General features: G+C 46.5%; 1 protein-coding gene across 2 annotated transcripts in view; it reads left to right on the top strand.

Annotated features, from left to right (window-relative positions):
* Positions 1–16,401, top strand: part of EPS8L2 (EPS8 like 2) — a 120,203-nt gene that overhangs the window by 53,814 nt on the left and 49,988 nt on the right. For both annotated transcript variants that reach the window (XM_054026649.1, XM_054026648.1), the window contains exon 4: positions 7,388–7,452. In XM_054026649.1, the coding sequence (XP_053882624.1) occupies positions 7,388–7,452 (65 nt within the window). The remainder of the gene's footprint in view (positions 1–7,387; positions 7,453–16,401) is intronic.

Here is a 16,401-nt window from a genome sequence, read left to right as displayed (position 1 = left end):
TGCAGCTTTCTCATGCAGACTGGTCTTAATAGACAAGACAGGGTGGGAGATAGAAGTGGTAACCCTCTGATAGATGGGAATGGAGGAATAGACACACTATGACTTGCCCAGGGTCAATCCTCTGGCAAAAGCAGGGGATTGAACCCAGGTCTCTCACATGCTATTTCAGTGCCTCAAGACTACCCTTGCTCTCATTCAAGAAGCTTGTTGTGAAGTCTGTACTTTTACCAGCTTTCCCACCGTCTTTTCATTTGCAAATCCCAGCTTCGCAAAGGGGAATAGTGCTAAGACATCAATAGCCTCCTTATCTGAATTTAGAAACAACAAACATTTGAACAGAGATTTCTCCACTACCCATTACCAAGTTCCTGAGTTGTCTTTTGCTTGTCTCCCACCCATGAGGGCCGGAGGTCATATGAGGGAGGGAACACACTGGCACAGGTTAGATGTTGATTAATTTTTTCAAATAGTTAAAACCACAAGATTCTTCATACATGGTGCCTAGACAGAGTAGTGACGGGTGCATTAGAAACACTGTATATTAGATTAGGCTCTCACTGATAAATCATGGTCATTTTTCATCAGTACTTTTTGTGGATTGGAAACTCATATTTGACCTGTAAGTAGAGCTGGTCAAAAAACAGATTTTCCATTCTGCAGGAAATTCTAAGATACCTTTTCATTCTGAATCAGCAGAAAGAGTCAAAAATTCCATTGGAACAAGCATTTTCCCACCCCCCCACCTCCCAAATTTGATTTGGAACCAGCAAATTGTTTTATTTCTGCAATATCATTTTGATAATGTCAAAACAATATGATATATTACATATTGGAGTCAGGGCCTGCTCCAGGCACCAGCCAACCAAGCACGTGCTTGGGGCGGCACCTTAGAAGCCCCGGCCAATGTTGGGGGCAGGGGCGCTCGAGGGTTTTTTTTTTGCTTTTTTTGTTTTGTTTTGGCCGGGCAGCGCGGGGGGTGTTTCGGCAGCGCAGTCCGGGGGTGGGGCGGGGGGGGGGGGGGGCGGGAAGATTCGGCAGCGTGGCCCAGCACTCCGGGGGTTTGGGCATCCCAGCCTGGTGCAGTGCTGGGGAGGGGGGTTTGGACGGTGCGGTGCTCGGGTGGGGGGGGTTGAGCGGCTCAGCACTCCAGGGGTTTGGCCGGCCCGGCAAGGCGCAGCGCTTGGGGGGGAGACGCAGTGCTTGGCCGACCCAGCGAGGCACTCCGGGGGTTTGGCCGGCCAGGCGAGGCACGGTGTTCGGGGGGTTGGCCGGCCCAGCGAGGCACTCGGGGGGGGCAGGGGTTTGGGCGGCACGGCACAGCACTCAGGTGGGGGGTGGGGGGAGTTCTGCGGCCTGGCGCAGCGCTCGGGGGGGGAGGGGGGCGTTCGGCGACCCGGTGCTCCAAGGATTTGGGCGGCCCGGCACAGCACTGGGGGGGGGGGTCGGCGGCGCGCCGCTGGGGGGGGGGGGGGGTGTTACGGCGGGGCAGCACTCTTCTTTTTTGCCTGGGGTGGCAAAAAAGTTAGAGCCGGCCCTGATTGGAGTATAATGTAATTGTAATTCTAATAGTCAAACTGAAACAAACTGAAATGTTAATCAAAACAAAATGTTAGGACACTATTGAAATGAGAAAGTAAATTATTCGTTTAGACTTTGTCCCCATCGAAAATTTCCTGAGAATTGCCATGTTCCCACAAAACATTTAGATTTTGACAAAACTGCATTTTCCAGTGAAAAAATTGTTCCATCAAAAAAATTTTGGACTAGCTCTACCTGCAGGCCCTTTGGGGCAGGGACACTTCATTTAGTGTCTTCCACAGATTAGCAAACACTGTTGGTGCTTGACCTATAATATTGCTCAGACACCGCTGAGACAGAATACAGTGTATTGTAATAACAGAGGGCACAGTTTAGTAGTCCAGGAGAAAAGGGGAGATACACAATGCAGTAAGAAAGACCCATACTCTGCTTGCTGAACCAGCCCTGGCAGCTAAGTCTGCAGCTGCCTACCACAGCATAGGAATGATTTGGACTGGCAGTAAGAGAGGCTGCAGGTGGTGGCATTGGCCAGCTCCAGTTGTGTGTTAGGCACAAGCAACCAGTCAGAGGTAAGATACCCCTGAGCACACAGGTGCCTCTGGCCACCGGGCTGGTAGCACATGCACAGATGTGGAAGGACACAAGTCCTATTTCTGAAAGTCATAGCACTTGGGTCCCAGGTACAGTAGAAATCCCAACAATAGATTTTAACGTATAAACTCACTGGACAAGATACCAAGGCACCACCTGGTCATTGAAACTCCAGACCAGCAGCTTCCCCTCCCTTTGCAGAGTGGCTGCTTGTGAGAGAGAGGAAGGAGGCTTTGGTGCAAAGGAGGACACCTCATCCAGATATCGTAGGGCTGAGACAAAGGCCCAGACTGTGCCTTTGCTGTTTGTTACATTGGCAGTTGACACAGAACAGGGAAATTGAGTGATCCATCCCCTGTCGTCCACTCCCATCATCTGGCCGCCAGAGGTTCAGGGACACCCAGAGCTTGGGATTACATCCCTGACCATCTTGGCTAATAGCCACTGATTGACCGGTCCTCCAGGAACATATCTCAATCTTTTTTTAACCCATTTATACTTTTGGCCTTCACAACATCCCCTGGCAATGAATCCGACAGGTTAACAGTGTATTGTGTGAAGAAGTACTTCCTTATGTTTCTTTTAAACTTGCTGCCTATTAATTTTCGTTGGGGACCTTTGGTTCTTGAATTATGTGAAAGAGTAAATAACACTTTCTTATTCACTTTCTCCACTCCATTCATGATTTTACAGACCTTGGTCATATCCTCCCTTCGTCATCTCTTTTCCAAGCTGAACAGTCCCAGTCTTTTTAACTTTCCTCATATGAACGCTGTTCCATCCCCCTAATCATTTTTGTTGCCCATTTCTGTACTTTTTCCAATTCTAATAGATCTTTTTTGAGATGGGGCGACCACATCTGCACACAGTATTCAAAGTGTGGGTGTACCATGGATTTTATATAGTGGCATTATGCTATTTTCTGTCTTCTTATCTTTTCCTTTCCTAATGGTTCCTAATATTCTGCTAGATTTTTTGACGGCCTTTGCACATTGAGCTGATATTTTCAGAGAACTATCCACAATGACTCCAAGATCTCTTTTTTGAGTGGTAACAGCTAATTTAGACCCCATCATTTTGAATAGGTAGTTGTGATTATGTTTTCCAACATGCATAACTTTGCATTTATCAACACTGAATTTCACCTGCCATTTGATTGTCCAGACACTCAGTTTTGTGAGATCCCTTAATTAAGTCTGAAGCAGACTGCAAAGAATAACAACCTTGAGTAATTTTGTATCATCTGCAAACTTTTTCACCTCAGTCTTTACCCCTTTTCCCAGATCATTTATGAATATGTTGAACAGCATGGTCCAAGTACTGATTCCCGGGGGACCCTGCTATTTATCTCTCTCCACAGTGAAAACTGACCATTTACTCTTACCCTTTGTTTCCTGTCTTTTAGCCAATTATTGATTCATGAGAGTACTTTCCCTCTTATCTTATGATTGCTTAACAGCCTTAGGTGAATGACCTTGTCAAAAGCTTTCTGAAAGTCCAAGTACACTCTGTACACTGGATCACCCTTCTCCACGTTTGTTGAGCTCCTCAAAGAATTCTAATAGGTGAGGCATAATTTCTGTTTACAAAAGCCATGTTGACTCTTCCCCAACAAATCACGTTAATTTATGTATCTGATAATTCAGTTCTTTATTATAGTTTCAGCCAGTTTGTCTGGTACTGAAATTAGGCATACCAGCCTGTAATTTCCAAGATTTCCTCTGGAGCCCTTTTTAAAAATTGGCATCACATTAGCTGTCCTCCAGTCATCTGGTACAGAAACTGATTTAGGCGTTAAGTTACATATCACAGTCAGTAGTTCTGCAATTTCATATTTGAGTTCCTTTAGAACTCTTGGGTGTAAACCATCTGGTTCTGGTAACTTATTACTGTTTAATTTATCAATTTGCTTTATTTGGGATATACATTTAATTTGAGCCTCCATTGTGGTGTTTTTAAAAAGTTTCCATGCAGCTTGCAGGCATTTAACTCTTATGACTGTTCCTTTTAATTTCTGTTTAACTAGCGTCCTCATTTTTGTGTTGTTCCCCATTTTGAAGTTAAATGCTACTGTGGTGGGCTTCTTTGGTATCTTCCCCACCACAAGGATGTTAATTTTAATTACTTTATGGTCACTATTACCAAGTGGTCCAGCTATATTCACCTCTTGGACCAGCACTTGTACCCCACTTAAGATTAAAACAACGATTACTTCTCCCCTTGTGGGTTGTTTCAAACAACTTGTTTGCTGGAACTCTGTTGGTTGCTCTTTGTGAGTAATGTATGGATGAAGAACAAGGATGGCCTGAAGAACCTGCTGACTCACTTTCTTGCTAGCACTCAACTATTGACATATTTTGAAAAAATCTAAAGAAGTGACTGGCCAGCTAATTTGGTAGATACTGTAGCACACAACCACATGAATTGGGAGATGCCATGGGATTGGGGTTTCCCAGGCTGGTGGGGTTTGAGAGCATTGCTTGGCATGTCTCTCAGTCATCAGAAAGGGAAGGGCAAGATTAGCTCATGTCCACATTGAAGCAGTTCCTCATTGGTAAATTTGGACATTAATTGCTTTGACCATTGGACCTTTGTTCTATTGGGCCTCCCTACTTTTCACCTGTGTCCATTCCAATTTATCTTCTCCTGCTGGACTTTCTGTATAACCCCCTCCTCATGGGCAGCATGTGAACTGCCAACTGGGGGAGGCTAGCCCCCAGCCCCACCCCTTCTCCTCGAGGCCCCACCCCTTCTGCCCCCGGGAGCTCAGAGCCCCCACCACCACCATGGCCATTGGCCCAGTCCCGCCCCAGGCTAGCCCCCAAGTCCCAAAGGAGTACTGGGAGGGCGGGCGGCAGGCGGCCTCAGCCCCAAAGGAGTGCCAGGAGCATGGGCGGCATGCAGCTGCAGCCTCCCTCAGCCCCAGAGTGTGGGAGGGTGGGTGGTGTACGGCCCCAGCCTCCCCAACCAGAGCACTAGGGGCTGGAGCCGCACGCAGGGAGTGGTGGTAAGCAGGGGGCAGGGCTATGCCTGGCTGTTTGGGGAGGCACAGCCTCCCCCAGTCTATGTAACCCATCACCCATAGCCCCAACTCAAATCTCTGTACCATCTTCCCACCTCCTTCTGTATCATATTCAACTTCCTTCTCCTCACTTCAGGGTTCTGCAGAGTTCTGCTCCTGCCTGCCTCTCAAGTCTCATTTCCTCCTCTGTCTTGTCACTCAGTGCATTGCTAGCACCACTATACCTTGCTGTCTCCTCCCACTCCTGACGCTGGGCCATTTCCAGTCTATGCTTGGAGCTGCCTCCTTACTCTCGGGCACCAAGCGCTCTCCCTCGCCTTTTTTCAGTGCTTCCTCCAAACACTCTGCCTGCTTTCCACTGCTAATCTCTGCTTGGGTGTTCCTTATGGTCACTGCCGCATCTGATCATGATAAGATAGGTGCATGCATGTCTATAAATAAACATATGAAGCAACACAATTCCTGTTACAAAAGTTTGTTGTGTGAAAGCAAGCCAGATGCTCTGCACATGATTCTCCTCTTCCCCTTGTCTGGGCATCCCTCTCCCTATCCCATCCCCTCCTTCCTCCTCCATGTTTGATATTCACCCTTCTATTATCTTTTAGGCTATGTACACACCACAGCTTACTCAGTATAAATTATGTCACACAGGGGTGTGAATAAACCAGCCCCCTGAGCGACGTAAGTTACACTAAGCGCCGGTGTAGACAGCACAATGCCGGCGGGAGACGTTCTCCCGCCGACATAGCTACTGCCGCTCACTGGGATTGGAGTAATTGACGGGAGAGCTCTCTCCCATCAGCTGAGAGCGTCTGCACTAGCAGCACAGCGGCATTGGTGCAGCTGCCCCACTGTAAGCTCTGTAGTGTAGCCATAGCCTTAGTTTATAGTCTGATTCCGTTCCACTGAAGACAATAGGCGTTTTACTGTTGACTTTAGTAGGAGCTGGACTGGGTTCTTGGATAATGAGTTCCTCAGGGTGGGGAGCTTGTGGTTTTTTTAGATTTGTAAAGCCCTGTGTACCCTTGTGACACTAAATAAATAGCAGCAGCTGGAAGGTAAGCTCTAGAAAGTAGTAATTTTAGCATTCATATACTTCTGGACATATTTAATGCAAGGGACAGATGTGAAATAATTAACCCTCAAAACAGCCCTATAAATAGTGATATCCCCATTTCACAGATGGGGAAAACAGACTGAGCGGTAAAGTGACTCACCCGTGGCCATACAGCAAGCAGTGGCAGAGCCAGGATTAGAAGTCAAGTTCTCTCAACTCCTAGAACTATGCTCTTTCCTGTAGACCACAATGCTTGGGATTATACAATAGGGAAAACAGCTGCTAGGAATGGAAGTGTGGGAGATGAAGCCCATGCATGCACACTGCCTGTCAGAGTAGCTTAAAGGATGCAAAGCACACCAATTCAGTCTGATGGGTGGGGGGAATAAACCCACTCCTTTATACACTGAGATCGCATTGAGAGGATGTGAGCATCATCAGGCATCAAGACTTTTTGATGTAAGTATTGTAGTTCTCAAGGTTAACCCCTAAATGTGATGATTAATGCTGCTCAAAAAACTGACATTTCAATTTTTTTTTTCAAAATCCCCTCCCAGTACATTTTTCAGAGTTTAAAAAAAAACCCTATTTTCAGTTTTCCAAAATTGTATTGAAAGTATTATTGATGTTTTAGAAAATATCAAAAGAAAAAGTTTTGATTTTTTTTTTAATTTGGACAGAAACAATTTGGTAAATTTGACCTGAATCTGCATTTAAAAAAAAATATTGTCAGACATTTTGCCCGGCTGTAATGTAGAGCTTTTGTGCAGGGTGGTGGGTGTTCATAATTTCCTTTTCATATCAATTTTGCTTTGTAGCCCTGAGCCAGGTTTCTCAGGCAGGGGAGCCATAATTCACTAGCTCTCTTCTGATAACCTCATAGTTTATCCGGCTTTTTAAGTTTCATTTCCTTGACAAACAAGCACTCTGCCCCTGGCTTCCAGAAATCAAGTTACCGGTAATCTGAAAATCCAGACATGTTGTTTGTGAGTCTTTGTAATAAAGGTTAATATATTTTTCGACACATGTCCTGTTTCCAATGGATTTGATTAATCCAATACATTCAGAGGGAGTGAGAAACGCAGTAGAGCCAGTCATGTGAACTACGGTCCTTGGATCCTATTTCACTGATAAGTGAACATTAAATGCAAGGCTTGTTTTTTTTCCTTTTTTTTCAGAACAAAGGAAGAAATACTCCAACTCCAATGTAATTATGCACGAGACATCACAGTACCATGTACAGGTGAGTTTGCACAGAGCCTTTACGGGAATGAGCAATAAACTGCGTCAGCAATAAACTGATAATGACACCTGGTTCATTTATATCATGACCCTTGCTTAATTCACTATGCATGACACATCATGGAACCTAATTAGTTCAGAGGCCAATTAGAAGCCTTTCTACGAATGAGCAAAGATCACCTTACCCACAAGAAGTCATTAATAGTGTCTGACAATGAAACCTCTTGAACTGCATTCTCCTTTCCCCAGTATTTGGGACATAGTCTGCTAGTTCTTTTTTCCTTTTCCCATGCCCAATGCCTTTTGAGTGCTAATTGAAACATATTGTTACAACCTGGCCCACTCCATGCAGTCACCAGTCTGTTGACAGTAGACTTGTGCTTCCAAGCCAACTGGGTCTGGGTAGAGAGTCTAGTCACTGTTTCTTAGGACACACTCCTGGGCTCAGACCTCTTGCCTGATACTCTTCCTTGGGACAGAGAGGTTCTGCCATCCAGTTACCCTGAATCCAGCATTTAAAACTTCCCAAGCTCCCCAGTCATAGATACATGCTTCCCTAGCATTCCACCCAGACTTTGGGCTTCCAGTTTAAACTCTTCAGGGACAATCTGGCAGGAAAGCAAGACACACAGCAGAGGAATTTCTTAACCACAGTGATTTTACTCTTAAAGCACCCAACAGATAGAGATCTTTCAAAATAACAAGAGTACTAAGACGGATCTCACCCCTTCTGTGATTCCATGGGTTGTCTGTTTCAGGCTGGGCAGGATTCCTCCTGCCCTCCAAAGTTCTTCTTACATGTGGCGATGGTTGGTTCCTCCACAGAGCTGCACCCCTTCTTAAGTAGGCCTCCGGGCGAACGTCTACACTTCATTGTAAACCCAGGTCTGTGGGACCCGGGCTTGTGGACTTGGTGTTTCCGAGCCAGTGCTTGGGCATCCACACTGCCTGGGTTTACAATTGCTGGACCCAGGTCTCACAGCTGTGCTAACAAGTCCATAATGCATTACACAGACCTTCTGACTTGCATCTGCAGCTTGAGCTGCAAAATGACAGGGCTGGACCAGCGTCTCAGGGGAGTGATAGTTCAGTGGTTTGAGCATTGGCCTGCTAAACCCAGGGTTGAGAGTTCAATCCTTGAGGGGGCCATTTAGGGATATGGGGCAAAAATCTGTTGGATGATCTAACTGGGGATTGGTCCTGCTTTGAGCAGGGGGCTGGACTAGATCAGTGGTTCCCAAACTTTAACAGCCCGCAAACCCCTTTCTCTAAATTGTGAAATCTCGTGAACCCCCTCCTAAAAATGAATATTTCCAGGGATTTAAATTTAAATTTCCTCAGTGTGATGGATGCACTTGCTTTGCTCTGCGTAGCTCTTTGAAGTCCGGAATCTTTGGAGAAAGATAAAGTCTCAGGTCTGGTTCGGCATCAAGTCTGTTTCTGTATTTCGTTTTCAGATATGCATACGAGGAAAACGCTTTCTTGCATAAGTATGTTGTTGAAAATGGTAACAAAACTGCAGCAGCTTTTTCTGCCAGAAGGGGTACTCGTTTCTTAAACTCGGCCAAAAGTTGATCAATGGCAGATTTCTGAAACTCCTTTTCAGTTCGTAACCAAAGGAGATCTCAATCAATTTCTCTTTTTCCTCAGTTTTCAATATCTCTGTTGAGAAAGTGGTATCATCAAAAGGGTTGCGAATCCAGTAATTATCGCCTGATATAGCTGGAAAGTAATCCCTGAAAGTTGTGCAAAGTCCTTTTAGGTGTGCAGTTATATTGGTTTTAGCGCACTGATCCAACTGAAGTTTATGTTCTGCCAGGAAGTCATGAAGATTACTGAAACACTCAGTTTGATTGTTTTCCAAACAACTTTCCCAGAACTGCAATTTCTTTATCATGGATTCAACTCAGTCTTGCACACTGAAAACTGTTATATTGAGACCTTGAAGAGATAAATTTAGGTCATTAATTCTTGAGAAAATATCTGCTAAATAAGCTAGGCTCTGGAGCCAGACATTATTTTCCATACAGCTGGCAAGGTGGAAAGGGTGGCTGTTGAAAAAAAAAACTAGGATTTCCGTTCTAAGCTCCAACAAGCGCACCAGGATTTTGCCCCGTGAGAGCCATCTAATTTCAGTATGGGTCAACAGACAATCGTGTATACTACCCATTTCTTCACAAAATACGTGACATATTCTGGAATTTGTTGGCCGTGATTTTATGAAATTCACCATTTTCACTGCATTGTCCAGCACTTCCTTCAGTCCCTCAGGCATGCATTTTCTTGTGAGGGCTTGTCTATGGATAGCTGCAATGAGTCCAAGAGACTTTTGATGGAACCTTTTTTGTTCGAGCTACAAATCCAGGATACTTCCCCGTCATTGATGTGGCCCCATCAGTGCAAATGCCTAGGCAGGGAGACCAACTATTTCCTTTTCTTGAAAATATGCATTAGTCAGATTGAAGATATCTTCTCCAGTTGTACGTTCTTCCAATGGTCGGCAAAACAACAAGTCTTCTTCAGCCAGACCTTCATTCACATAATGTACAAACAGTAGCAAAATAGCTAGATGAGCTACATCAGTTGATTCATCCAACTGTATAGTATAATATGGACTATTTTTCACTCTCTGTACAATTATGGTCTCTACATTATTTGACATGTCATTAATTCTTCGTGACAACGTATTATTGGACAACGGTACCATGTCAATCCTTTTTGCAGCCTTTTCTCCGAGCATGCAATGCATCACGTCTTTTATACGTGGACCAGTCAAGCTCTCTGCTATCGTTTGGGCTTCTGATGCTTTTGCTACTCGGTAGCTCACGCGGTATGATGCTTCAAGTGCATTTTCATTATCAATACTTGCTTTGGATATAAAACTGGTAATGTCACTTTTCCTCTCAGCTAATTTTCGCTTGAAAAAAATCAAGAGGCTTGTCGAGTTGTGCAGGATGCCTAGTTTCTAAATAGCGCCAAAGTAGAGAAGGTTTGAGGCTGCTGTTTGCTAGAACATCACCACAAATCACACACAGTGGTTTTGGACATTCTTGATCATCAATGCATGTAAAGCCATATTTTATATAATCATCATCATATTTTCTTTTCTTTGTAAGTGACTTTCCAGGACCATCATGATCATTAGACATAGATTTTCCAGTGTGGATTTGAGGAAACACTAGCTGATTCTTGCTTCTTTACACTTTCCTTTTTCAGCCACTCATCCATTGAACTTGTGTACGAAAGTTCTAATAAAAACAACACAGAGAGACTGCTAACAACCAACAAACTAGAAAATGAGAAGATTCACTCAAGTCTCACTGAAGCAAAACAGCACTCCAGACAGAATGACAATTACAGAGGCACCTTAACACTGCTACACTGGCTACAATGTGCTTCCGGCTGGTTTGGCTCCCAAACAGCTTTTCTTCCGCCACGAGGTTTCTCCCTAGGAGGGTGTCCTGTGAGGGACAAATTAGCTTGGACTATCCCCCACGTACAGCACTGCTCCTGCTCACTCTGCCCTCCATACCAACTTCCCCTGTCTGACAAGGACAGGAGTCTGAGCTGTCACCTGCAGGTCTGGGGTCTCAGCTGCCACCCTGCCCACCACAGGGCTCAGGCTACTGGCCCCGCGCCAGGGCCTGGGCTGCCAGATCCACACTCCCTGGGACTCCTGCTGCTGGACCCCATTGACCGCCCCGGTCAACTGAGCTCCACTGGAGCTTGTTCTGCAGGTCCTGCTGACCCCTGGGGCTCGGGCTGCCGGCCCCAAGTGCCCGGCCCCACTCTCCCTGAGGCTCGGGGCTGCCGGGGGCAGGGCTCGGCCTGCCAGCTCCAACTGCACGGCCCTGCTCTCCCTGGGGCTCTGGTTGTCTGTCCTGCAACTGGGTCCCACCTGCTTCTCTTCCATGGGTCCAGATGATGAAGATGTCATCAATGTAGCGCGAGTAGGGGCGTTAGGGGACGAGAGCTAAGGATGCGTTGTTCTAAGTCAGCCATAAAAATGTTGGCATACTGTGGGGCCATGCGGGTACCCATAGCAGTGCCGCTGACTTGAAGGTATATATTGTCCCCAAATGTGAAATAGTTGTGGGTGAGGACAAAGTCACAAAGTTCAGCCACAAAGTCACAAAGTTCAGGTTAGCTGTGACATTATTGGGGATACTGTTCCTGATAGCTTGTAGTCCATCTTTGTGTGGAATATTGGTGTAGAGGACTTCTACGTCCATAGTGGCCAGGATGGTGTTTTCTGGAAGATCACCGATGGATTGTAGTTTCCTCAGGAAGTCAGTGGTGTCTCGAAGATAGCTGGGAGTGCTGGTAGCGTAGGGTCTGAGGAGAGAGTCCACATAACCAGACAAGCCTGATGTTAGGGTGCCAATGCCTGAGATGATGGGGCATCCGGGATTTCCAGATTTATGGATCTTGGGTAGCAAATAGAATACCCCTGGTCAGGGTTCTAGGCATGTGTCTGTACAGATTTATTCCTGTGCTTTGTCAGGGAGTTTTTTTTAGCAGATGGTGTAGTTTCTTTAGGTAATCCTCAGTGGGATCAGAGGATAATGGCCTGTAGAATGTGGTGTTAGAGAGCTGTCTAGCAGCCTCTTGGTCATATTCCAATTTATTCATGATGACGACAGCACCTCCTTTGTCAGCCTTTTTGATTATGATGTCAGGGTTGTTTCTGAGGCTGTAGATGGCGTTGTGTTCAGCATGGCTGAGGTTATGGGGCAAGTGATGTTGCTTTTCCACAATTTCAGCCTTTGCACGTTGACGAAAGCAATCTATGTAGAAATCCAGTCTGTTGTTTCGACTGTCCGGAGGAGTCCACGCAGAATCCTTTTTTTTGTAGTGCTGGTAGGGGGGATTCTGTGGGTTAGTATGCTGTTCAGAGGTATGTTGGAAATATTCTTTGAGTCGGAGACGTCGAAAGTAGGATTCTAGGTCACCGCAGAACTGTATCATGTTCGTGGGTCTGGAGGGACAAAAGGAGAGGCCCCGAGATAGGACAGACTCTTCTGCTGGGCTAAGAGTATAGCTGGAAAGATTAACAATATTGCTGGGTGGGTTAAGGGAACTACTGTTGTGGCTGCTTGTGGCATGTAGCAGTTTAGATAGCTTAGTGTCCTTTTTCCTTTGTAGAGAGGCAAAGTTTGTCTTGTAAATGGCTTGTCTAGTTTTTGTAAAGTCTATCCATGAGGAAGTTTGTGTGGAAGGTTGTTTTTTTATGAGAGTATCCAGTTTTGAGAGCTCATTCTTAATCTTTCCCTGTTTGCTGTATAGGATGCTGATCAGGTGGTTTCGCAGTTTCTTTGAGAGTGTGTGACACAGTCTCTCAGCATAGTCTGTGTGATATGTAGATTGTAATGGATTTTTTACCTTTAGTCCTTTTGGTATGATGTCCATCTGCTTGCATTTGGAAAGGAAGATGATGTCTGTCTGTATCTGTATGAGTTTTTTCATGAGGTTGATGGATTTCCACTCCATATGGCTAAATGCAGTGCCTTGCATAATGACAGGTTTCAGAGTAGCAGCCGTGTTAGTCTGTATCCGCAAAAAGAACAGGAGTACTTGTGGCACCTTAGAGACTAACAAATTTATTAGAGCATAAGCTTTCGTGGACTACAGCCCACTTCTTCGGATGCATATAGAGTGGAACATACATTGAGGAGATATATATACACACATACAGAGAGCATGAACAGGTGGGAGTTGTCTTACCAACTCTGAGAGGCCAATTAAGTAAGAGGAAAAAAACACATATACAGGAAGACTAACAGGTAAACACAGCCATCTGCAGACAATGGTCCTGGTTAATGGGAGTCATCAGGATTCCAAACCACTATTAATGGCCCACACTTTGCATAATTACAATAGGCCCTCAGAGTTATATTTCATATTTCTAGTTTTAGATACAAGAGTGGTACATTTATACAAATAGGATGATCACACTCAGTAGATTATAAGCTTTGTAATGATACCTTACAAGAGACCTTTTGCATGAAGCATATTCCAGTTACATTATATTCACTTCTTATTATGTTTTTATAAAACCATATAGACTGCACAACGTCACAGGAACCACTGGGCTAGATGATCTCCTGAGGTCCCTTCCAATCCTAATATTCTATGACTCAGATCCACCCCCCCAACAGGGTCCTAGGACCCAGGTCCTGCATGCATGCTGATCTGTGTCAGACTGATTTGTGAGTGGGAACTTGGGCTCACACTGCATCAGAGTCCAGTCTGAGCGTGCAATATTGAGATACCCTGTCTCTCTGCCAAGTGTTCCAGTGCGAAGCTCCAGCCTCTCCCCCAGTCATGCGTGACCCAGCTGTGTAGAAAAGGACATTATTCCATGGGGGTTGGCCAGGAGTTGAGAGTCATTTAAAGTCAATAGCACCAGGTGACTCTCAGTGCTTCATTGAGGTATCTGCTTTCACGGGCATGGCAGGGCAGCTGTGTGGAAACAGTACAATAGATTGTCTTTGGGCATGTTTAGGCTTCTGTTCAACACAGTACAAAATGGAAGCCATAATTTGATACTGACCTATCCCGCACTGCCGCACATACATTGTAAATTCATCAGTACATCCCTCATTTGTAGCCCTTGCATTTTGCTGTTGTGGAGAGAGAGGTTGTCAAAGCCACCACGGTGTTGACGGAATTCACAAAGCCTTGTGATGTCAGGACAACAGTCTTTATAAGCTCCCAGGTTCAGCACCTCTAGCTAGCTGTTCTGCAGTGAAGGCATAGGCCTCCGAGGGCACATCTACACAGCAGCTTGGAGGTGCAGTTCCCAGCCCAGGAAGATGTTCTGCTCAAACTAATGCCTAAGAATAGCAGAGTGGCCACAGCAGCATGGCCAGTGGCTCAGTCCAGCTGTCTGAGTACAATCCCACCTGACCCCTCTGGGTATGTATGTGGGCAGCTAACCCGAGCTGCCACCCGTGCCATCACGAACACACAGTTATAGTTAGGTGCTAACTAAAGCGGAACTAGCTCGTGTATGTCTACCCACGCTGGGAATTACACCTCCCCGCTGCATAGACATACCCTCAGAGGGTTACGGGCTCATCACCTCTGCCTCGTTGGGCTGAGATCAAGACCCAGGCCTTTGTGACGTTGTTGGCTCAGCAGCTGTAGCTTGCTGATCTGACACATCACAGCTCTCCAGGAGGTAGCAACTCTAACTTGCTGAGCTAACGTCAAGGCTCAGGTCTCTAGTGATACATCTACACAGCCAGCGGCAGCAAGCCTCGCGGGCCTCACATTACCTTGTTCAAAATAGCTATATCCGTCTGAATATGTCCCCAGTAGGTCAGGCAAGATTGTACTTACGTGGCTCGCCTGAGCCACTGCCCACGTCACCAGTTTTAGTGCGCTGGCTCAAACTGATCCGGGAAGCACCCTCCCAGCTGCCGTGTAGACACAGCCGGTGCGGTCTCTAGCTTGCTGGAAGAATGTCAAGTTCCCGCTTTTGTGAAATTAGGGTTCACTTGCTTGGCTGATGTCAGGACAACAGCCTTTGGCAGCTCACTGGCCCAGCATCTCTAACTTATAGGGCTAATATGAAGGCAAAGTTCTTGGCACGGTGACTAGCTCATCAGCTATAGCTTGCTGAGCTAACATCACAGCAGAGTCCTTCTTGTGGGCTACTTGCTGAAGAGCCATCGTCAAAGGGTCAGTGGGGGGTCCCAAGGCACCGCCCTCTCTCTGGTGGCAGTAGAGCTCATGGCCAGGGTTCAAGACGCCTCCCTCTCTCTGGCAGCGATAATGCCTCATGGCAAGGATCCAGTAGCCACTGCAGCCAGTGGCTGTATCGCCCAATGGCAAGAGTCCAAGTAGGCTGCTTTCCCTACCGGCTGGGGTGCCTAGTGGTGAGTGTGGGGAGGGTAGAGGAACTCCAGCTCACCCTACTCCAGCTGCTTCCGACCTAGAGCCTTTCAAAACCAGTTACCCTGGTACAGGGCTCAGGGCTCCATATCCCCAAATGCATTCCCTGGGTCGCTTCCTACCCTTTGCACTGTCTCTGGGATCCCCTCCGGTGCATCATCTCCTTCAGTCCCCGCGGTCGAAAGGCTTCCTGCAGCATAGCTAGGGAGCGCAGCCTCAGCGGTCTGGAGTCCCGGTGGCTTCTCAGCAGGAGTCTGCAGCACGCATCTATTCTCCCCCTCAGCCTGCCCACACGGAGCTGAGCAGCTTCCTTTTATAGTCTGCCTCCACTGGGCACATGCCCACATGGCCTCTTGGGCCCAAAGCCAGTTTTTAATCCCTGTGTCACCAGTGTGGGGTTGATACGCCCCATCACAGCCATAGCATTCTGGGTCAATACCAAGCATGCACTGCTAAGTTCTCTGGATCAGTTTCTCTGGCTTGCCCAGATGATGCCAAAGCACTGGCCTCTGTAGCAACTAACTCAGCAGTTTTAGCATGGTAGCCTGTTACCAAGGTCCAGGCCTGTCACAGCACCTCGATCCCCCTGAGCTTAGCTAGAGACCCTCAGTTCTGTAAGACAACTCTATCAGCATTTGGCTGGCAGGCTGATGTCAAAGCCAAGGCTGGGCCTCTTGGAGCTTGCTGGCTCAGCATCTCTGGCTTGCTAGCCCGAAGCCAAGTAAAGCCTCTGTGAAAGTCACAGCCACAGCACCAGTGGTTAAAATAGGTCCACACAGGTGAAGGGAGTGCAACCATTGTGGTGGTTGTAGATTGTCATAGGTATTGAGGTTTGCTCTGTTGTTGTAGCCATGTTGGTCCCAGGAGATCAGAGACACAAGGTGGCTGAGGCATTATAGGAACTGGTCCAATAAATATATTAACTCACCTGCCTTGGCTCATAGGTATTGACATCACATTATGAGAGGACGTTGTGTCATCTCATGTGATGGGACATGGCATGTGAAAGAGAATGCGACAAAGGAATCAGCATAGCTGAAAGGAATCCACG

This window comes from Malaclemys terrapin, chromosome 4 (genome assembly GCF_027887155.1).
Source record: "Malaclemys terrapin pileata isolate rMalTer1 chromosome 4, rMalTer1.hap1, whole genome shotgun sequence".
Taxonomy (NCBI): domain Eukaryota; kingdom Metazoa; phylum Chordata; order Testudines; family Emydidae; genus Malaclemys; species Malaclemys terrapin.
This window is presented reverse-complemented; position numbering and strand designations above follow the sequence as displayed.